Genomic DNA, 24,057 nt, shown 5'->3' with positions numbered 1-24,057 from the left:
TCAGCAGTCCAATCCCTGTACCTTGTGCAGAATATCAGTCTGTCCCTGATGTTTTTCCTGGAGAGAAGTCGCTTCTTTGCTGCCCTTCTTGACACCAGGCCATCCTCCAAAAGTCTTCGCCTCACTGTGCGTGCAGATGCACTCAAACCTACCTGCTGCTATTCCTGTGCAAGCTCTGTACTGGTGGTGCTCCGATCCCGCAGCTGAATCAACTTTAGGATACGGTCTAAAGTTCTTCATCTGATCACTATTCCAAACATTCAGGAGTATATGCAAATTGCCATCATACAAACTGAGGCAGCAGACTGAAAATGTTTATTTGTGTCATTCTCAAAACTTTTTGCCACAACTGTAAATAGACTGTAGCTTCCATCAATCTGCAATATGAAAGCTGATTTACCCCCTAAAAAAGGGGGGGGGGGTCAAATTGTAGAATAATAGTGAAGGCAACTATGAACTAACACATGGAATTGTGTAATAACCAAAAAAGTGTTAAATAAATTAAAATATATTTTATTTTTGCTTTGACAGCTTTGCACACGCTTGGCATTCTCTCAACCAGCTTCACCTGGAATGCTTTTCCAACAGTCTTGAAGGAGTTCCCACATATGCTGACCACTTGTTGGCTGCTTTTGTTTCACTCTGTGGTCCAACTCATCTCAAACCATCTCAATTGGATTGAGGTCGGGTGATTGTGGAGGCCAGATCGTTTGATGCAGCACTCCATCACTCTCCTTCTTGGTCAAATAGCCCTTACACAGCCTGGAGGTGTGTTTTGGTCATTATCCTGTTGAGAAACAAATGATAGTCCCACTAAGCGCAAACCAGATGGGATGGTGTGTCGCTGCAGAATGCTGTTGTAGCCATGCTGGTTAAGTGTGCCTTGAATTCTAAATAAATCACTGAGTGTCACCAACAAAGCACCCCCACACATCACACCACCTCCTCCATGCTTCACAGTGGGAACCACACAGGTGGAGATAATCCATTCACCTACTCTGCGTCTCACAAAGACATGGCAGTTGGAACCAAACATCTCACATTTGGATTCATCAGTCCAAAGGACAGATTTCCACAGGTCTAATGTCCATTGCTTGTGTTTCTTGGCCCAAGCAAGTCTCTTCTTATTGGTGTACTTTAGTAGTGTTTTCTTTGCAGCAATTCAACCATGAAGGCCTGATTCACGCAGTCTCCTCTGAACAGTTAATGTTAGACATGTCTGTTACTTGAACTCTGTGAAGCATTTATTTGGGCTGCAATCTGAGGTGCAGTTATTCTGATGAATTTATCCTCTGCAGCAGAGGTAACTCTGGGTCTTCCTTTTACTGTGGCGGCCCTCATGATAGCCAGTTTCAATTAGCAAAAAAAAACAAACAATAGATATAGTTAGAGGCCCAAGAAGAAAAAGAAAATATATAAATAAATGTCCGATAGGTCTATTCAGATAGCAGCCGATAAGACAGATAACGATTAGCGGACCGCAGATGGGCATTCAGGTAACGTCGCGACGGAGGAGCCAGCCGGATAACTCCCTCGGGTAGATAACGTTGGTAGTCCAGTTGTGAAGGCCCGGTGGAGCTCCGCGTTGGCAGTAAAACGGGTCCGGATAGGTGATTGTTGCCCAGGAGTGACTGATGGAACTCTTCAGCTGGCTAGCTCCGGAATAATTGATGTTTGCTCCGGAATTGACGTAAGCCGATAGTCACACGGATAGCAGGTAGCTAGCTGCGAGATCCAGGTATAAATGTCCAGAGTTAGCGGTTGAAATCTGGGGACATGGAGAGAAAAATAGGTCCGGGATGTTCCGGTCTGAGCCGCGCCGTACAAAACTGGCGATAGATTTTCGAGCTAAAGGATAGCTGAATACTAACGATTAGCCAGTAAAGAAGCTATCTAGCTTCTGGTTAGCTTCAGGCTAGCTTCTGGCTAGCTTCTATGGAGGATTACAGATTTAAATTAAATTGGTGAGGCGGGTTGCAGGAGAGTGTTTTGAAGATGAGTTTATGGAAAATAAAAAATATATATATAAAAATGTATGCAAGGAAAGTTGTAAATATATATATATACAGGACACGACAAGGACAAAAGACGTCTGACTGCTATGCCATCTTGGAGCAATTGAGTGTACATTATTTTACGAAGTAACTAGCTAGCTAGCTAGCTACCTAGTTACAGCTACAGCTAACGTTATATCTGTCACTGACTTGGTACTCACCTTCATAGTTGTTTATGTAGCTTCCTATATACATCTTGAACCCTTTTTCATTCTTGCTAGCTGGAGTCTCCCGGGGGCTGATTTAACAATTCGATGTACAACATGAATATTAATTTGAGGCAAGTCCTGAAGACACCTAGTAAAAAACTGCGACATAGTGGTAGTAATGTTATATCGTCGATAACAACTAGACTGACCGGAAATTGCCACACTGATAGGAAGTGTGTTTAGAACGTTCAATCATGGAATGTGCATAAGGGCTATTGTTCGGACATGATTTGTAAAAGGAACACACCTGTCTATATAAGGTCCCACATTTGACAGTGCATGTGAGAGCAAAAACCAGCAAAAACCAAGCCATGAGGGTGAAGGAATTGTCCGCAGAGCTCAGAGACAGGATTGTGTCTGCACAAATCTGGGGAAAGGTACCAAAACATGTCTGCAGCATTGAAGGTCCCCAAGAACACAGTGGCCCTCATCATTCTTAAATGGAAGAAGTTTGGAACCACCAAGACTCTTACTAGAGCTGGTCCCCCAGCCAAACTGAGCAATCGGGAGAGAAGGTCCTTGGTCAGGCAGGTGACCAAGAACCCAATGGTCAATCTGAAAGAGCTCCAGAGTTCCTCTGTGGAGATTGGGAGAACATTCCAGGACAACCATCTCTGCAGCACTCCACCAATCAGGCCTTGATGGTAGAGTGGCCAGGCGGGAGCCACTCCTCAGTATAGGCACATGACAGCCTACTTGGAGTTTGTCAAAAAGCACCTAAAGGACTCTCAGACCATGGGAAACAAGATTCTCTGGTCTGATTAAACCAAGATTGAACTCTTTGGCCTAAATGCCAAGCGTCACATCTGGAGGAAACCAGGTACCGCTCATCACCTGGCCAATACCATCCCTACTGTGAAACATGGTGGTGGCACCATCATGCTGTGGGGATGTTTTTCAGCGGCAGGGACTGGAACACTAGTTAGGATCGAGGGAAAGATGAACATTCGCAATAACAGAGATCCTTGATGAAAACCTGCTCCAGAGCGCCCAGAACCGCAGACGGGGATGAAGGTTCACCTTCCAATAGGCCAATGACCCTAAGCACACAGCCAAGATAATGCAGGAGATGTTACAGGACAAGTCTCTGAATGTCCTTGAGTGGCTCAGCCAGAGCCCGGACTTGAACCCGATCTAACATCTCTGGAGAGACCTGGAAATAGCTGTGCAGCGACGCTCCCCATCCAACCTGACAGAGGTTGAGAGGATCTCCAGAGACGAATTGGAGAATCTTCCCAAATACAGGTGTGCCAAGCTTGTAGCGTCATACCCAAGAAGACTTGAGGCTGTAATCACCGCCAAAGGTGCTTCAACAAAGTACTGAGTAAAGGGTCTGAATACTCACAGTATGTAAATGTGATATTTCAGTTCTTTATTGGTAATATATTTGCAAAAATGTCTAAAAACCTGTTTTTGCCTCATTTGATAAGGAAAAACAATTCTTTTAAACGATTTTAGAATAAGGCTGTAACAAAATGTGGGAAAAATTAAGGGGTCTGAATACTTTCCGAATGCACTGTAGTCAATTGTTTTCTAATATAATCAATATGCTTTCCAAAAGATCATTTAGAATCTATCCTCAAATCAACACATTCAAGCATTGTTCCATCACTTCAATGAATTTTGAAATTTCCAGCTATAGAGTTCATTCTGTGTCATACCAAACAGCATTTTTTATTTCATTTCACCTTTATTTAACCAGGTACGCTAGTTGAGAACAAGTTCTCATTTACAACTGCGACCTGGCCAAGATAAAGCATAGCAGGGTGAACAGACAACAACACAGAATTACACATGGAGTAAACAATAAACAAGTCAATAACACAGTATGATATAGGACTTTGTTTGATTTAAAATCAAATTATTTGCTAGAAATCATTTTTGTAAAGTGTTCAAATCATTTTGGAGTTGCTTGTATATGTAAATGATTTGAACTGGATGTATACTGCACTGCATCATCAGCGTATAAGTGATCTTGTGTATCCTGACAAATTAGAGGCAATTGATTTATGACTATAGAGATTGATGTACCAAGAAGTTGTGATTTGTATCCGTCTATGAAAACTTGTTTTCTAATGCTAAAATATGCAATGAAACCAGTTTAGTGATCTGTTAGTGAAACCAATGTTAACGTTTCGCTAGTAAAATATAATTCCCAACTAAATCAATGATGGCACCAGTTAGTTGGCCTTGGTCAGATTAAGAATATAAATCATTAGTAAATTTCAATAACGCTGTAGGTGGTAGAATGGTTGGGTCTAAAGCCAGATTATTTCAAAGGTAATTTGTGTATTTTCAGAACTGCTATGGATTTTTGTTTTTATTTTTTTGTAAGACTATCCATATAGGAGGCTTTTCTAGCTTTAGTTTTACCAGTGTTTCATAATTTGTTATAGGATTCCAAATCAGTTGGATCTTTGGTGACCATTTTTTCTACTGTACTTTGCCCAGGCTTTATACCCCTTTCTCTGAACAACTGTATTAAGTTAGAGCTAACCCAGGGAAGGTGAAGGCCCTTAATAACCTGTTGTGACTAGGGGGCAATATTTTCAGTTTAAAAAAAAAAAAAAAAAACATTCCCTTAGTAAATGGGATATTTTGTCAGGACAAGATGCTAGAATATGCATATAATTGACAGCTTAGGATAGAAAACACTCTAACGTTTCCAAAACTGTAAACATATTGTCTGTGAGTATAACAGAACTGATGTTGCAGGCGAAAGTCTGAGAAAAATCCAATCCGGAAGTGCCCCATGTTTTGAAAGCGCTGCGTTCCAATGAGTCCCTATTGATCAGTGAATGGGCTATCAACCAGATTACTCATTCTCCGTATTCCCCAAGGTGTCTACAGCATTGTGACGTAGTTTTACACATTTATGTTTAAGAATACCCGTAAGCGGCCACATTGCGCAAGTGGTCACCTGATGCTGCCAGAGAGATTCTCGCGTAAAATACAGAGGTAGCCATTACTCCAATTGGTCCTACTGAAAAACTAATTGTCCCGATGGATATATTATCTAATAGATATTTGAAAAACACCTTGAGGATTGATTATAAACAATGTTTGCCATGTTTCTGTCGATATTATGGAGCTAATTTGGAATATATTTCGCTGTTTTCGTGACTGCAATTTCCGGGCGATTTCTCAGCCAAATGTGAAGAACAAACGGAGCTATTTCGCCTACAAAAATTATATTTTTGGAAAAAAGGAACATTTGCTATCTAACTGGGAGTAAGTAAGGAAATAAAAAACAACAGTAAAAATACAGTGAATAATAACAGTAGCGAGGCTATATACAGTAGCGAGGCTATATACAGTAGCGAGGCTATATACAGTAGCGAGGCTATATACAGGCACCGGTTAGTCGGGCCTAACTTTCACTGTTCTCCAAAGTTGCATGTTTATCACATACCTTTTGTGAATTCAGTGAGAAAGTAATCCCATGGATTTTGGGCTGTTGTGATTAGTTAGAATCTTTGCCAGTTTAAGGATATTAATTAATCAATTAAATAAATATGTCTTAAATTAATCAATTTGGGTGGTGCTTTTGTTATTTTAATTTTCCATGCGAGGACACTCAGGTCCAAGCCACTGTAATTTTTGGTCCAGTTCTTGTCCAATCCAAGGTCATTGTTCCCCACCATCAGACTGATGCACCTTTGTCTTTTCTAAGTGGCTGCTGGTTGGCCGTCAGAGCACTAAGGAGTGTGGCTCAAGTCACAACATTCATTTGCATAATTTCGTCTGGTGTTGGCGACAGATCAAGCCGCTGCATCCTGCCATAAGGGAGAGAAAGTGTTTGGAATTCATCAGAGACGTAATAAGACCCTCTTCCCACAAGAAACACTGGTTGACCAGCCAATCTTACCGTTTCCTTCTCCAAAACATTAGTACTCCAAACGCTGCAACCAGCAAGATGGTTACTATCACACCACCTACACCTAGGATTTCCATTCAATGGGAACAAGAGAGAAACAAAACCATCAGGAGAAAGGACTCAGAATTACTTCCTGTTATACTCCTTCTCTCCCTCCCTGTAATCTCTGTGTGGTAGCCTACTCACCCGCATATATGGCTGTAGCAGAATTCTTCCCAGTGCTTCCATCTGAGAGTGAGAGAGAGAGACTGCATAAGTAATTAAAAGTCTTGAGAGATTCATGAGTGTGGTAATAATGGTCAAAGGGGCGGCAGGGTAGCCTGGTGGTTAGAGTGTTGGACTAGTAACCGGAAGGTTGCAAGTTCAAACCCCCGAGCTGACAAGGTACAAATCTGTCGTTCTGCCCCTGAACAAAGCAGTTAACCCACTAGGCCGTCATTGAAAATAAGAATTTGTTCTTAACTGACTAGTCAGGTTAAATAAAGGTAAAAAAAAAAAAAAAAAGAATGATGCCAGGAAATGGTTGTAGTGAGTGTGTAGTTCGCATGGCCATGCCAGGGGAGATCAGTGGGAGTGAAGCCAGCTGGCAGAGGAACACAGGCAGTTTTCTCTAAAGACTAGCATTGCCTAGCACAGCGGTTCCAAAGCTAGGGGTCGCGATCCTAAGTGGGGTCACCGGATATAAAAATGGGGTCACTGGAAAATGTTCATTGTGTGGGGAGGCACCGGCAAAGAAGCTCACATCAATACCTTTGTCAGATATATATCTAACTAGGCAAGTAATTTAAGAACAAATTCTTATTTACAATGACGGCCTAGGAAAATTGGGTTAACTACTTTGTTCAGGGGCAGAACGACAGATTTTTACCATGTCAGCTCGGGGATTCGATCTTGCAACCTTTCGGTTACTGGCTCAACAATCTAACCACTAGGTTACCTATATAATTTATGTGATTGCTTGCAATCAAGAGGAAACTGACGAAAAGACTCAAAAACTCACATGATCTCCAATGAGCGTTAGCTGTGAGGGCAGAGGTGCCCATGCATTGACTTTTGTTCGCTATACATGTCGGACATAATATTCTGTCTCACGATTCCTGAGCATGAAACGGCACAGGGGATGTTCAAATCAAATATCTAATAAAAAATGTATTCGTCACATACGCCGAATGTTCAGTGAAATGCTTACTTACGAGCCCCTAACCAACAGTGCAGTTTTATAAAATACAGATAAGAATAAGAGATAAAAGTAACAAGTAATTAAAGAGCAGCAGTGAATTAACAATAGTGAGTCTACATGCAGAAGGGTACCGATACTGGGTCAATGTGCGGGGGCACCCGTTATAGAGTTATCAAAGTGACTATGCATAGATGACAACAGAGAGTAGCAGTGGTGTAAAGAGTGTGTGGGTGGGCACTGCAAATAATAGGTAGCCATTTGACTAGATGTTCAGGAGTCTTGAATAGCATTCACACATAGGTGTTATTTTTGTCCAGATGGGAAAGGGCAGTGAAAGGGCAGTGTGGAGTACAATAGAGATTGCATCATCTGTGGATCTGTTGGGGCGGTATGCAAATTGGAGTGGGTCTAGGGTTTCTGGGATGATGGTGTTGATGTGAGCCATGACCAGCCTTTCAAGGCACTTCATGGCTACAGATGTGAGTGCTACGGGTCGGTAGTCATTTAGGCAGGTTAACTTAGTGTTCTTGGGCACAGGGACTATGGTGGTCTGCTTAAAACATGTTGGTATTACAGACTCAGACAGGGAGAGGTTGAAAATGTTAGTGAAGACAATTGTCAGTTGGTCAGCCCATGCTCGCAGTACACGTTCTGGTAATCCATCTGGCCCTGCGGCCTTGTGAATGTTGACCTGTTTAAAGGTCTTACTCACATCGGCTGGGGAGAGCATGATCACACAGTCTTCCGGAACAGCTGGTGCTCTCATGCATGTTTCAGTGTTATTTGCCTCGAAGCGAGCATAGAAATAGTATAGCTTGTCTGGTAGACTCGTGTCACTGGGCAGCTCTCGGCTGTTCTTCCCCGTGTAGTCTAATGGTTTGCAAGCCCTGCCACATGATGAGTGTCAGAGCCGGTATAGTACGATTCGATCTTAGTCCTGTATTGATGCTTTGCCTGTTTGATGGTTCGTCGGAGGGCATAGCGGGATTTCTTATAAGCTTCCGGATTAGAGTCCCGCTCCTTGAAAGCGGCAGCTCTAGCCTTTAGCTCAGTGCGGATGCTGCCTGTAATCCATGGCTTCTGGTTGGGGTATGTACGTACAGTCACTGTGGGGATGAAGTCATCAATGAATCCAATAACTTGTTAAACTATCCACAATTCAATGGAATTGCTACCCTCTGCATGCATAGTGCATTCTTCCATCACATGTACAGCTGATTCGCAAGATCTTGCAAACGCATGAGATGCTATTGAGCCCACCCTACTACACTGTCTGGGCCAAGGACTACATACTGTCTGGTAAATTTTGATTAAGGAAAAAGGAAACCGCACACTGCTCTTGACAGTATCACTGATATTTAATAAGCTTACATATGGAAGGAGGTTTTCACTCAAAATCTCACGATACATGGCCCCATTCATTCTTTCCTTTACCAAGATCAGTCGTCCTGGTCCCTTTGCTGACAAACAGCCCAATGCATGATGCTTCCACCCCATGCTTCACAGTAGGTATGGTATTCTTTGGATGCAACTCAGCATTCTTTGTCCTCCAAACACGACGAGTTGAGTTTTTACCAAAAAGTTATATTTTGGTTTCATCTGACCATGTGACATTCTCCCAATCTTCTTCTGGATCATCCAAATGCTCTCTAGCAAACTTCAGTCGGGCCTGGACATGTACTGGCTTAAGCAGGGGGACACATCTGGCACTGCAGGATTTGAGTCCCTGGCTGCATAGTGTGTTACTGATGGTAGGCTTTGTTACTTTGGTCCCAGCTCTCTGCAGGTCATTCACTAGGTCCCCCCCATGTGGTTCTGGGATTTTTGCTCACCGTTCTTGTGATCATTTTGACCCCACGGGGTGAGATCTTGTGTGGAGCCCCAGATCGAGGGAGATTATCAGTGGTCTTGTATGTCTTCCATTTCCTAATAATTGCTCCCACAGTTGATTTCTTCAAACCAAGCTGCTTACCTATTGCAGATTCAGTCTTCCCAGCCCGGTGCAGGTCTACAATTTTGTTTCTGGTGTCCTTTGACAGCTCTTTGGTCTTGGCCATAGTGGAGTTTGGAGTGTGACTGTTTGAGGTTGTGGACAGGTGTCTTTTATACTGATAACAAGTTCGAACAGGTGCCATTAATACAGGTAATGAGTGGAGGAAGAAGAAGTTACAGGTCAGTGAGAGCCAGAAATCTTGCTTGTTTGTAGGTGACCAAATACTTATTTTCCACTATGATTTGCAAATAAATAAATAAAAAATCATACAATGTGATTTTCTGGATTTTTTTCTCATTTTGTCTGTCATAGTTGAAGTGGAGTAGGAAATTATGAAAATTACAGGCCTCTCATCTTTTTAAGTGGGAGAACTTGCACAATTGGTGGCTGACTAAATACTTTTTTGCCCCACTGTACCTGATTTTTTTGTTAACTCATGTAAAGTAAATAGTAGCCGACAGCAAAGTGTGTTTAAATCATTTCTAACTTGTTAACAATTTCTGCTAGTTAGTTTTTGCTACCATGAGGGTTTTTGCTTACTTGAGTCTGCTAACTGAGGAGTGTTAATTCACCTGTTTCCATACATATTTCATTTTAAAACATTTATCTTACAAAAGAGTTGTTTAATCTAACTGCTTAACTATTTATCTGTACATGGAATTGTATTTGTTTAAAAATATATATATATATTCTTCTAATCTTTTTATAGGAAAATGCCACGGGCACTATCTGATGTGTGGAGACATTTCACTGCAGATAATGTAGAAGGAAAAGCTGTGTACATTTTCAAATACTGTGCCAAATCATATATGAAGAATGCAACAAAGATACAGAATCATCTGGCCAAGTGCATAAAGTTCCCTGAGCACTCACAACAAGCAACCTCTGACAAAAGTCCCTCTACTTCTAGTCGAGGTGAAAATGATGAATCAGACAGCTTATCGATAGCAACAGCTCATGTTCTTCCTGGAATCAGAAGTTTTTGTTGACTCAATGGAGGAACATAAGTCAGAGAAATGCTGATGAATGTCTTGCTCAAGCTGTGTATGCAACTGATTCACCTCTGATGCTTACAGGCAATGTGTATTGGAAGAGATTTCTGAATGTTCTTCGCCCAGCATACACCCCTCAAACCAGACATGCTTTATCTACTCATTTGCTGGATGCAGAGTTCAACAGAGTTCAAGTGAAGGTCAAGCAAATCATAGAGAAAGCAGACTGTATTGCATCCTCCTGGATGATGTATTTTGGGAGAGCGTGGTAGGCAGCCTGAAACTCCTGAAACCTATAGCAGTAGCCATTGCACGGATTGAGGGAGACAATGCCATCCTGTCTGAATTTCAGACTCTGCTTGCAGATGTAAGAGAAGAAATCCGTACTGCCCAGCCCACTTCACTGTTACTCCAAGCAGAGGAAACTGCAGTTCTGAAATACATCAAAAAGCATGAAGACTTCTGCCTAAAGCCCATACACGCCGCAGCATGCATGTTGGGTCCCAAGTATGCTTGCAAGAGCATTCTGTCTGGTGCAGAGATCAACAAGGCCTATGTCATCACTACTGTGTCTTGCCACCTTGGCCTGGATGAGGGCAAGGTTCTTGGCAGTCTGGCGAAGTACACTTCCAAGCAAGGGCTTTGGGATGGAGATGCAATATGGCAGTCGTGCCAACATATCTCATTAGCCACCTGGTCGAAGGGACTGAGGCTCTTTCCCCGGTTGCCTCCATCATCTCCAAATCCCACCAACATCAGTCGCCTCAGAGGGCAACTGGTCCTTGTTTGGGAACACACACACCAAAGCACGCAACATGCTGACCAATACAAGGGTTGACAATTTGGTGGCCATCCGGGAAAATGTTTGGCTTTTTGAACCTGACAACAACCCATCCTCAACAGGGTTGGAAAGTGACAGTGAAGATGAGGCCTCAGAGTCTGATGTTCAAGAGGTGGACATTGAGGAGGTCCAGGGAGAAGACATGGAAGCCTGAGAGGAAGACAACCAAAGCTTTAGTTTCTAGACTATCATTTTTGGGAGATTGGGGATCATTCAATATTCCCTTTCTTTTGTTGTTCAGTAAAATCATCCCATGTGAAGAGTCAACTCATTTAATTAAAGTTCAATTCGTAACAGATACATTTGGGAGACTGAATGAACTGAACACAAGGATGCTGGGTGGGTAAATAAAGAAAAACATTCTACAGATGACTGAATGAATCAGTGAATTCAGAGGAAAGACTTATTGGAGAGAGTCTTTCAAAAACCAACCATGCACCCTTCCCTCGGCGGTGCATTTTTCTAAACAGAAAACAGCATCAGTAAGTCTCTCACATGAGTGATGACTGCTCACCTTCAACGCTTTGAAGTGCACTTTCGGACCTACTTCCCAATCCATTTGACTGTGATCCTGGATCAGTTGACATGCCGGTAAGTGAAATTGAACATGTGATCGAGGTGTCATGTGACCGAAAGCATTCAGGGGTCACCATGGAGGAGTATTGGTTCCTGACTCAAGGGGAATACCCTTCCGTCTTCCTCTGTGCGTTCAAAACAAATGGGAACTCGGAAATCTCAGACTTATGACTTCAGTGCGTTTAAGACAACTGGGAACTCTGAAAAGAACGATCTCTGACTGGGAAAAATAGTTTTGAACGGTCATCCAACTCGGAATTCCAACTCTGGAACTCAAGCCTCTTTCTAGAGCTCCGACTTTCCGACCTGAAGATTACTGACGTCATTATTTGATTGGGTACTTTTCCGACTTCTTAGTTGTCTTAAACGCACTATAAAGCTCATGCCACCCTTCGCCAGCTCATATCTGTGTGAAGCTGGATTCCGTGCTCTCGTCTGCATTAAAACCAAATACAGATCGAGGTTGGATGTGACAGCAGAGATGAGGTGCGCACTGTCGACCACGCCCCTGACTTTGAGAAGCTCCGACACTACATACATCTAGCACACCCATCTCATTAGTGTTGTTGACAAAAGATAAATTGTCAGACTAATTTGCAAATGACTGTCATAGCCCGAAATAAAAAAGTAACATTGGCTGTTAATTACATTTGTTTTACATGGTTGGGGAAATGAGAATTTTCAGATATCAAAATGGGGTCGTGGGCCAAAGAGTTTTGGGAACCCCTGGTCTAGCATGAACAACAAAGAACAGTACACCAGAATGGACCATTACCCAACATATATTTTTCTTGCATTTATTTAAGGTTCTATCTGTACTATTTAGTAGAGTGATACACTATGGGACAAGTCTCCTCACCGACACCTGGATCCTCACTGGAGGTTGGGGTTCTGTTGGGGACACAGTAACTCTCTGATGGAGAAACAGTCTTCGTGGGGACAGAGGTCACTGCACTGGACTTATCCACTGGCACTGATGTGATGTCACTGATGATGGTGGTTGTCACTGTAACCGTAGTAATGACCTCTTGGGTCTCTGTGACCAAATCTAGAGTTAGAGGGAAAAGGTCAGAGTAACAGTTTTTACTGACCTGTCCAACTATACCTCATAGAAGCAAGGCAGCAATTGATGATAATTGGGAGGGACATACGCAGTGTTTGAGATAAAAGTGAACTGAGAGTGATTGGTCTTGGGCTAACTCTCTCTGTGGGCACTGAGAGGTGCGTTGTAGGAAATTGAGTTGTCTTGTGGGTTGTTGAAGCTGTTGGGGGAGAGAGGATGAAAGAGGTCTGTCACAGGAAATCAATAAAACCAGGACAAGGACTTAAAGTGCCTTCAGAGAGTATTCACACCCCTCGAATTCTTCCACATTTGGTTGTGTTACAGCCTGAATTTAACATGGATTGAATTGAGCTTTTGTGTCAATGATCTACACACTATACCCCATAATATCAAAGTGGAATTATGTTTTTAGAAATGTTTACAAGTTCATTTAAAACGAAAAGCTAAAATGTCTTGAACGTTGCTTAGCAAGTCACATAAGTTGCATGGACTCACCCTGTGTGCAATAATAGTGTTTAAAAGTTCTAATGCAGCTGTTTAGCTTAATATCAAATAATTTCTGGGTAACAATTAAGTGACTTACTGAGAATTGGTTAAAAAGAAACCAAAATAACAACAATTTTGCTAGGACTGTCTTGGAGTGGTCTGAGTCAGGAGGGGGAAACAGAAAGTTAGCTGTTATTAGCAGAGGTTTAGAACTGTCTTTATAATTGGTCTATTAACTAATTTACCGCATGGTGATGTCACCAGGCAGGCCAAAACGCCATCCCTCCAAAACAGGCTGAAATTTCAGACAGGATTTTCAAACAGCTCCTACACTAAAAGGGCATTATCATAATTTTCACAGTATTAGTGTGGAAATATAGAGTACCAGTCAAAAGTTTGGACACACCTACTCATTCAAGGGTTTTTCTTTCTTTTTTACTATTTTCTACGTTGTAGAATAATAGTGAAGTCAAACTTTTAAATAATAAATATGGAATCATGTAGTAACCAAAAAAGTGTTAAACAAATCCAAATATGTTTTATATTTGAGATTCTTCAAAATTGTCACCTTTTGCCTTGATGACAGCTTTGCACACTCTTGGCATTTTCTCAACCAGCTTCAGGAGGTGTGCCTTGTTAAAAGTTAATTTGTGGAATTTCTTTCCTCCTTAATGCATTTGAGACAATCAGTTGTGTTGTGAGAAGGTAGGGTTGGTATACGAAAGAGAGCCCTAGTTGGTAAAAGACCATATTATGGCAAGAACAGCTCAAATAAGCAAAGAGAAATGACAGTCCACTGTTACTTTAAGACATGAAGGTCAGTCAATGCGGAAAATGTCAAGAACTTTGAACGTTTCTTCAAGTGCAGTTGCAAAAACCATCAAGTGCTATGATGAAACTGGCTCTCATGAAGACTGCCACAGGAAAGGAAGACCCAGAGTTACGTCTGTTGCAAGTCCAATAGAGCCCAAATAAATGCTTCAGAGTTCAAGTAACGGACACATCTCAACATCAACTGTTCAGAGGAGACTGCGTGAATCAGGCCTTCATGGTCGAATTGCTGCAAAGAAACCATTACTAAAGGACACCAATAATAATTAGAGACTTGCTTGGGCCAAGAAACACGAGCAATGGGCATTAGACCGGTGGAAATCTGTCCTTCGGCCTGATGAGTCCAAATTTGAGATTTTTGGTTCCAACTGCCGTGTCTTTGTGAGACGCAGAGTAGGTGAACGGATGATCTCTGCATGTGTTTGTTCACCCCGTGAAGCGTGGAGGAGGTGTGATGGTGTGGGTGTGCTTTGCTTGTGACACTGTCAGTGATTTATTTAGAATTCAAGGCACACTTAACCAGCATGGCTACCACAGCATTCTGCAGTGATACACCATCCCATCTGGTTTGCACTTAGTGGGACTATCACATGTTTTTCAACAGGACAATGACCCAAAATACACCCCCGGCTGTGTAAGGGCTATTTGACCAAGAAGGAGAATGGTGTAGTGCTGATTCAGATGACCTGGCACCCACAATCACCTGACCTCAACCCAATTGCAATGGTTTGGGATGAGTTGGACGGCAGAGTGAAGGAAAAGCAGCCAGCAAGTGCTCAGCATATGTGGGAACTCCTGCAAGACTACATTCCAGGTGAAGCTGGTTGAGAGAATGCAAAGAGTGTGCAAAGCTGTCATCAAAGCAAAGGGTGGCTACTTTGAAGAATATAAAATCTAAAACCCTTCTTTGGTTACTACATGATTCCATATGTTTTATTTCATAGTTTGATGTCTTCACTATTATTCTACAATGAAGTAGAAAATAAAGAAAAACCCTTGAATGACTGTTGACAATTAAATCCATTGTAATTCCACTTTGTAACAGAACAAAATGTGGAAAAAGTGGAAGGGTGTGAATACTTTCTGAAGGCACCGTAGGTCCCAGCCAAGTCAAACAAACACCTGCACACAGTGTGGGGTTGGACACAGAAACCGCTCAAATCACAGAGAGAATCACATCGTGTACTCAGACGGTTGATAAACACAGTCTGATCAATGTCAGTGGACCCTTTCCCTTAGGTCAGCGTTTCCCAAACCAAGGGGTGCACATTTTGGTTTTTCCCTAGCACTACACAGCTGATTCAAATAATCAACTAATCCTCACGTGTTGAATCAGCTGTGTAGTGTTAGGGCAAAAACCAAAACGTGCAACCCTTGGGCTCCTGAGGACCAAATTTGGGAAACACTGCCTTAGGTCCAGTGGCAATGTACAGAACGTTCCATACAATGTATCCTTCCATATACTGTATCACACAGATCATGTACCCAAAAGGTTGGGAAAATTAAAGTAGTGGTGCTGAATCACAAGAAGTGGAAAGGAGAGAGGATATGTTGACGGCAGTCAGTTATTTTTTGTCTGGTATTACAAGTAATATACACCCACTCCCCTATGGTACTTTCCATTTGCTTTCCATAGTACTTTCAAACATGTACTTTTTTTATTTTTTTAACTGCCTTATGTTCAAACCATACAGTAACATTATGGAAATGTTGTGCAGCTGACCGATTGGCTCATTTCCCAGATATCAGAGATAATGATTCTCTCTCTCTCTCTCTACTGACAATTTACTCCAGTGTTTTACCCAAAAGGCTCAGACTTTTCTTTTTCCCCTGTATGGGGAAGTGTCTCACTGGGCCATGGCTCTGGTGGACGTGCTCTGACTTGGAGCCAAGGCAAGGCTATGGGTACTTTTCAGCTGTCATTTACATAAGTGGCTAACTGTGAACTTTAACACCTTCTCACAAAAGCAACGATCTTGAATGATGCTGAGTTTGTGGATTATGCTCGCCACAAGTCATTAGTGACGAACTCCTGATGAAAACACAATAATAGCACTAGAGCATTAACATAAAACACTGGTGAGACCCAGGTGTGGGAGTAAGTCTAGATGGAAAAGTGCCCACATCATCAACGAACTATCATGGTCCAAACATACCAAGACAGTCATGAAGAGGCCACGACAAAACCTTTTGCCCCACAGGAGACTGAAAAGATTTGGCATGGGCCCCCAGATCCTCAAAAGGTTCTACAGCTGCACCATCGAGAGCATCCTGACCGGTTGCATCACCTCCTGGTATGGCGCTACAAAGGGTAGTGAGAATGGCCCAGTACGTCACTGGGGCCAAGATTCCTGCCATCCAGGACCAATATAATAGGTGGTGTCAGAGGAAAGTCCATAAAATTGTCAGAGACTCATTTCTCTTTGCTTATAGACTGTTTTCTCTGATACCGCACGGCAAGCGGTACCGGGGTGCCAAGTCTAGGACCAAAAGGCTCCTCAACAGCTTCTACCCCCAAGCCATTAGACTGCTGAACAATTCATAAAAATCGCCACCGGACAATTTACATTGACCCCCTCTGTACACTGCTGCTACTCGCTGTTTGTTTGTTACCTATGCATAGACAGTTTGCCCCCACCTACATGTACAGATTATTCTTATTGTGTTACTTTTAATTATTACTTCTTTTTTTGCCTACTTGGTAAATCATTTATTCTTCTTGAACTGTTTGTTAAGGGCTTGTAAAGTAAGCATTTCATGGTAAAGTCTACACTTGTTTTATTCAGCATTTCACGGTAAAGTCTACACTTGTTGTATTCAGCATTTCACGGTAAAGTCTACACTTGTTGTATTCAGCATTTCACGGTAAAGTCTACACTTGTTGTATTCAGCATTTCACGGTAAATTCTACACTTGTTGTATTCGGCGCATGTGGCAAATGAAGTTTGATTTGCTGGCTGCTGGCTTTAATCTCATTCATCTCCCCTGACATGAAACCCCCTACAACCATTTCCTGCCATCAGGCTTTGGCATTTATTAACAACATTTCTAAATCTCTCTTTCTCTCTCTGGCAGAGACAGGCAGGCAGGCAGGCAGTCATGCAGACAGGCAATACTCACGTTCTATCGTAGTTGGAATGGATGGGTCAGCTGGAATAAGCATGTGAGAATCAGCCAGACAATACACATGTTTGTTCCAAATATCTAGTCTCATACCTGCTCTTTATATGTAAATTATATGCATTACAGATATAGTCTATAGTTGGAATACCTGATCTTATAGGTGTGGCTCGTCTGTCTCAATGTGTCATAGGAGCGTCTACTTACGTATGCATGTCAGTGTTGGGAGTGTCCACTGAAGAACCTGACCAATCCGTTTGCACTTGGTGAGATTGGAGGTTCCCGCCTTCCTCACATAGCCATCCACACACTGGTAGCGCAGAGATTCGTTTTCTTTATAACTATCCCTCGTGTTCAGGGGCTTGGTGAGATTCCAATGAGACGGAGGTGGGCACACGTCTGAGGGGTGATGAGAAGGTGACTAAGTAAATAAGGTGTGTTCCCATAATACTGGGGTGGACCCAAAGCCTCAGTGGTGCAGACAACACACTGACACTGACACTGACTCAACTCCAGCCACTTTAATAATGGGAATTGATGGGAAATGATGTAAATATATCACTAGCCACTTTAAACAATGCTACCTAATATAATGTTTACATACCCTACATGATTAATCTCATATGCATACGTATATACTGTACTCTATATCATCGACTGCATCCTTATGTAATACATGTATCACTAGCCACTTTAACTATGCCACTTTGTTTACATACTCATCTCATATGTATATACTGTACTCGATACCATCTACTGTATCTTGCCTATGCTGCTCTGTACCATCACTCATTCATGTATCCTTATGTACATATTCTTTATCCCCTTACACTGTGTAAAAGACAGTAGTTTTGGAATTGTTAGTTAGATTACTTGTTGGTTATTACTGCATTGTCGGAACTAGAAGCACAAGCATTTCGCTACCCTCGCATTAACATCTGCTAACCATGTGTATGTGACAAATAAAATTTGATTTGATTTGAACATTTTGGGGGACCAATTTTGTCTTGGGGGGGAATGCATGGAGACTTTTATTTCCCTCACCAGCTTTAAACATCTGCTATCTGAGCAGCTAACCGATCGCTGCAGCTGTACATAGTCCATCGGTAAATAGCCCACCCAATTTACCTACCTCATCCCATACTGTTTTTATTTATTTACTTTTCTGCTCTTTTGCACACCAGTATCTCTACCTGCAAATGACCATCTGATCATTTATCACTCCAGTGTTAATCTGCTAAATTGTCATTATTCACCTACCTCCTCATGCCTTTTGCACACACTGTGTATATACTCTTTTTTTCTACTGTGTTATTGACTGGTTTATTGTTTACTCCATGTGTAACTCTGTGTTGTTGTCTGTTCACACTGCTATGCTTTATCTTGGCCAGTTCGCAGTTGTAAATGAGAACTTGTTCTCAACTAGCCTACCTGGTTAAATAAAGGTGAAATAAAATAAACAAATTCTGCATTTTAAAGCCCCATTGCATATGTTATCATATTATTCTGTTTAACAATTAAGTACCTGCTGTAATAGTTGTCCACTCAAATTGTCCAAAATAAACTATTTTTCAATCAATAATTGTGCTAGGACTGTCTGGGAGTGGTCTGAGTGGGGAGGGAAGGGCACTTAAGTAGTGCCACAATGTTAACCACAATGTGGCTCAATCCACCAGAGCGGAGGGATATGGCATCAGAAAATTAGCTGTTATTGGTCAACTAACATACCATCTGGTAATGTCACCAGGCAAGCCTAAACTCCATCCATGTAACATTTGCTGATTAGAAGGTCCTGTGAAGATTTTGTGGATTGTATTTTCAACTAGCAACTATTATCATTTCATAATCACAAAAGCAAAATCACTTTTACAGTGTTAGTATCTTCAGTTGTAGCATAATATAATACATAATTTTAAAAGATACTAATTTTGACTGCACTAGGCCTTTAACAATGTTTGCTACTACTCATGGGCTGCCGTCCAAACACTTAAAAGACACACCCTCGTCCACTTACTGTACCCTTGCCTTATGCCCTTCCACTTACTGTATCCTCAAATTATGCCCTTGGGGGAATCCCCGTTGCCATCTTGGAGGGCGGGTCCAAATAATTAGCCAAGCAAGGGAAGTTTGCAACGTAAGACCCTCAGCCCTCGTTTTTAGTCGGCTTTGCGAGTGTACAATTATGTTCACTCCAGGGCCTGAAACCCCCCATAATTCAATTCGCGACCATTGTACATCTGCTAAGAAAAGTCTGTGAAAACTTAAAAACAACATCAATGGATGTAAGTAAAAAACGAATTTTGCTACTAATGCACATGACTGAACAAACACGTCTCGTAAAAGTAAATATGTTTTTGTTTGGTTATCTTTTGAGAAATACATTTTTTTCCCTCTTCAGAAGCTAGGCAGGCTAACGTTAGTTAGCTAATTATTTTGCTAGCTATCATACAGTAGGCATATATTAATAATTATTTAATACAAGTAGACATGCACTCAATTGACTGTTGTGCATATAAAGTACCTGGTGGCTGAAAACACAATCATCGCAGGATGAACGAGTGACAAATGTCCAGCCATTAAAAATCATTACTACCTCCCTCACCCCTTGCCCTGTCAGTGTATACTCGTCAAACTTCATGATTCGTCATCAGAAGTGTCCACTTAATTTGAGGGCTGAGGGGATAGGGTGTGTCTTTTAAGTGTTTGGACCTCAGCCCAGGTCTCTCTGGAAGGTTAGTAGAAAACAGGATCACATATGGTGTTTTTTGGTTGTCTTAAAAATCTTCATGGTATCAAAAGTATACACCTCACACACATATGGTTATTGACACAAATTGAAGAAGACACCTGTACCATGTCAGATATTGAGTTGAAATGGAGTCTTGAGTTTACATCCCAATATTACACTTGAACTTTCTGTCCAAAAAGGATGCAGAAAAATGTATCCATGCTTTTGTTACTTCTAGGTTAGACTACTGCAATGCTCTACTTTCCGGCTATCTGGATAAAGCACTAAATAAACTTCAGTTAGTGCTAAATACAGCTGCTAGAATCCTGACTAGAACCAAAAAATGTGATCATATTACTCCAGTGCTAGCCTCCCTATACTGGCTTCCTGTTAAGGCAAGGGTTGATTTCAAGGTTTTACTGCTAACCTACAAAGCATTACATGGACTTCCTCCTACCTATCTTTATGATTTGGTCCTGCCGTACATACCTACACGTACGCTACGGTCACAAGACGCAGGCCCCCTAATTGTCCCTAGAATTTCTAAGCAAACAGCTGGAGGCAGGGCTTTCTCCTGTAGAGCTCCATTTTTATGGAATGGTCTGCCTACCCATGTGAGAGACGCAGACTCGGTCCCAACCTTTAAGTCTTTACTGAAGACTCACCTCTTCAGTGGGTCATATGATTGAATGTAGTCTGGCCCAGGAGTGTGAAGGCTCTGGAGCAACGAACCGCCCTTGCTGTCTCTGCCTGGCCGGTTCCCCTCTCTCCACTGGGAATCTCTGCCCATAACCCTATTACAGGGGCTGAGTCACTGGCTTACTGGTGCTCTTTCATGCCGTCCCTAGGAGGGGTGCGTCACTTGAGTGGGTTGAGTCACTGACGTGATCTTCCTGTCTGGGTTGGCTCCCCCCCCCCTTGGGTTGTGCCGTGGCAGAGATCTTTGTGGGCTATACTCGGCCTTGTCTCAGGATGGTAAGTTGGTGGTTGAAGATATCCCTCTAGTGGTGTGGGGGCTGTGCTTTGGCAAAGTGGATGGGGTTATATCCTTCCTGTTTGGCCCTGTCCGGGGGTATCATCGGATGGGGCCACAGTGTCTCCTGACCGCTCCTGTCTCAGCCTCCAGTATTTATGCTGCAGTATTTATGCTGGTCATTTATGAACATTTGAACATCTTGGCCATGTTCTGTTAAAATCTCCACCCGGCACAGTCAGAAGAGGACTGGCCACCTCCCATAGCCTGGTTCCTCTTTAGGTTTCTTCCTAGGTTCTGACCTTTCTATGGAGTTTTTCTAGCCACCGTGCTTCTACACCTGCATTGCTTGCTGTTTGGGGTTTTAGGCTGGGTTTCTGTACAGCACTTTGAGATATCAGCTGATGTACGAAGGGCTATATAAATACATTTGATTTGATTTGAATACACAACACAGAAGCTCAAAACATATAAACCCCTAGTTTGTTTTTGAGGTGTCCATGAAGACCACTACTCAAAGATCCTCTGTTGGTCAATATTTCCCTTCAGTGAATCCCTATCATCTTGTCAACAAGCATATATCTTATACCAATCTGTCTCTATAGGCTTTTATTCATAACAAGTCCAGGCATCAAATCTTCTGTTTCTGTAGCATGAAGCCTCTTGATGTACAAGTATACCCCCTAATCTGTCACAGGGCCTTACCCCGAATCCACTCCTTAATGCTGTGTGCCAAGAAGAGAGGAAATAGGTCCCATTTATAGTCTTCGGTAGAACTCCCAATCTCAGGCGGGCACTTTAACCACAAGGTCGCTGAGGTGGTTCCAGGTGTATTTACATTTAAAAAATCTCTCCAAAATGTATTTAAAAATAAATACATCTTTGTATCAATTTCTAAAACGTATATTTAAAAAAAAGTATTGCCAAAATGACATTCTTTGATTATAGACAATAACGTTTTCATGTTTTTATGAGTGTTTGAGTTTGGTCTCTGTCTGCTTAGACTGCTTTCAGGATAAGGAAACATGGTTTCTTTCAGCATTTCCAAAACAGGGACTAGTGATTAGGCCTTCTTCCTCTGGGGACCATTTGGGAAAGAAATAATTGACCATCACTTTTTTATTAAAAACATACATTTTTCTTTACATCTACAACCCTAACACATAGGCTATGGTTGGTTTAAGATAGTAATAACATGGACAATCAAGCTTTTTGATTCTCTATTTTAGGTCACCTGGTAGTGTCTGAAACAAATATGTAAAAAAGGATTTGATGAAACTGCAATAAATAACACACAAATACACTGAGTGTACACAACATTATTGAGTTGCACCCCCTTTCACCCTCAGAACAGTCTCAATTCGTTGGGGCATGGAATCTACAAGGTGTTGAAAGCGTTCCACAGGGAAGCTTGCCCATGGTGAATGCTTCCCACAGTTGTGTCAAGTCGGGTGGATGTCCTTTGGGTGGAGGACCATTCTTGATACACAAGGGAAACTGTTGAGTGTGAAAAATCCAGCACCTGGCACCTACTACCATACCCCGTTCAAAGGCACTTAAATATTTTGTCTTGCCCATTCATCCTCTGAATGGCACAAAATACACAATCCATGTCTCAATTGACTCAAGGCTTAAAAATCATTCTTTAACCCGTCTCCTCCCCTTCACCTACACTGATGGAAGTGGATATCAATAAGGGATCATAGCTTTCACCTGGTCAGTCTATGTGATGGTTCCATGTAGAACCCTTTCGCTAGAGGGAACCAAAAGGTGTTCTACCTGGAACCAAGAAGGGTTCTATAAATGGTTATCCTATGGGAACTGCCAAAGAACACTTTTGGGTTCTAGATAACATATTTTAAGATATGTTGTTCAATATATGCAGATGGCAGCCACCAACCACAAGCAAACACACGTTTTTTTTATTTAAAGAAGAAAAAAATGATCTCCGATTTATTTTAAACTAGCATTTGGTTAAATGTTATTTCGAACGGTAAATGTGTGCTTATAGTATTGTTTTATTTGGTAAGTGTGGTATAAACCGCGTTTATAAACGCAACAGAATAAAAGTTGGTGTTATTTTGTTGACGTAGCTAGTTGACTAGCTAGCAGCAAGCAAGGGATACGAACGTTGCCACTGAGCACCGCAAACGAACATAAAGAAGGAACTAATGGAACGAACGACTGGATCGCTTATTTAGCTAGATAAATAGTTTTGCTGCTAGCAAACCTACTTATATGAGGATAAATATCGAACTAGCAACCAAAATATGAAAAAGTATGCATTTGTTTATTCTTTAAATTATACGTTAAAAAAATATATTTGACCTGTAAATGTGTGGTTTCTTTGGCAACTGTACAATAAGCGGGATAAACAACGTCGTTCTGTAAAATACATTGGGAAAATAATTCGCAAAAGGACGACGTTTATCCCTTACCATACATAATTGTAACAGACCAAATGTACTGACCTGGACTGACAGTATTGAGTCGACACACTTTGACGATAAGAAGGAGGGAAAGAAGACGCAGCCGCATGACCCTGGAGCCTGCTATTCCAATGTTTAAATAAAGGACTCACTTTCAAGTCTCTTTGATGATGAACTAAGTCACAGGAAAATAATATGCCACTCCGAACGTTTGATATGGTCTGTGTTAACGCCGCAAACCTTTCATCCACATTACATGTGTAGCCCCCACTTTGGCACTTTCACTTTCATTCTCAATCTGTGACGGCAACTATTACAACCTGGACTCAGGGGTAGACGTAACATAGTAAATGTAAATCTTCAATATTAAAATGAGTATGATATGTTACGTTTCCTATGGTATGTATTGATTTGTGGATTTCCATCCATTTTGTATAGCTAGGTCCCTAACGTTATCAGTTAAATAAAGGTTAAATAAAAATTATAATAAATTAAAAACCTAGAAGTTAGGATTTGGGGTTAGCTAACATGCTATGTAATGCTGAAGTAGCTAAAAAGTATTGAGTAGTTGCAAAGCTGATAATTAGATAAAATGCCAAAGTTGTCCATGATTGGATTTGAACACCTACCCTTTGAATGCTAGACATGGCTTGTGTTGGTTTGAATTCCAATATACAATCATTAATTCAAATTGTAAGACTATGT

General features: G+C 41.7%; 1 protein-coding gene across 3 annotated transcripts; it reads right to left on the bottom strand.

Annotated features, from left to right (window-relative positions):
* Positions 1-5,508: 5,508 nt before the first annotated feature.
* Positions 5,509-23,642, bottom strand: LOC124014193 (interleukin-15 receptor subunit alpha-like). Of its 3 annotated transcripts, XM_046328952.1 has the most exons (8): positions 23,395-23,642; positions 17,430-17,621; positions 17,223-17,252; positions 12,874-12,984; positions 12,582-12,770; positions 6,327-6,368; positions 6,132-6,204; positions 5,509-6,039 (listed from the first exon to the last, which is right to left on the bottom strand). In XM_046328952.1, the coding sequence occupies exons 1-8, from the start codon at positions 23,459-23,461 to the stop codon at positions 5,976-5,978; spliced, it is 768 nt and encodes a 255-aa protein (XP_046184908.1). In that variant the 5' UTR covers positions 23,462-23,642; the 3' UTR covers positions 5,509-5,975. The 3 variants fall into 3 exon arrangements, with proteins under 3 accessions (XP_046184908.1, XP_046184910.1, XP_046184909.1); XM_046328954.1 differs by lacking the exon at positions 12,874-12,984; XM_046328953.1 differs by lacking the exon at positions 17,223-17,252.
* Between the last annotated feature and the right edge of the window lie 415 nt (positions 23,643-24,057).

Source organism: Oncorhynchus gorbuscha, linkage group LG25 (genome assembly GCF_021184085.1).
Source record: "Oncorhynchus gorbuscha isolate QuinsamMale2020 ecotype Even-year linkage group LG25, OgorEven_v1.0, whole genome shotgun sequence".
Lineage (NCBI taxonomy): Eukaryota > Metazoa > Chordata > Actinopteri > Salmoniformes > Salmonidae > Oncorhynchus > Oncorhynchus gorbuscha.
This window is presented reverse-complemented; position numbering and strand designations above follow the sequence as displayed.

Coding starts and splice junctions, on each gene's coding strand:
- LOC124014193 (XM_046328952.1), bottom strand. CDS start 23,461: ATGCGGCTGCGTCTTCTTTCCCTCCTTCTTATCGTCAAAGTGTGTCGA. Junction 12,771..12,873: donor ACTTTTATCTCAAACACTGC/GTATGTCCCTCC, acceptor CTCTAACTCTAG/ATTTGGTCACAGAGACCCAA. Junction 6,205..6,326: donor TGCTACAGCCATATATGCGG/GTGAGTAGGCTA, acceptor TGGAAATCCTAG/GTGTAGGTGGTGTGATAGTA.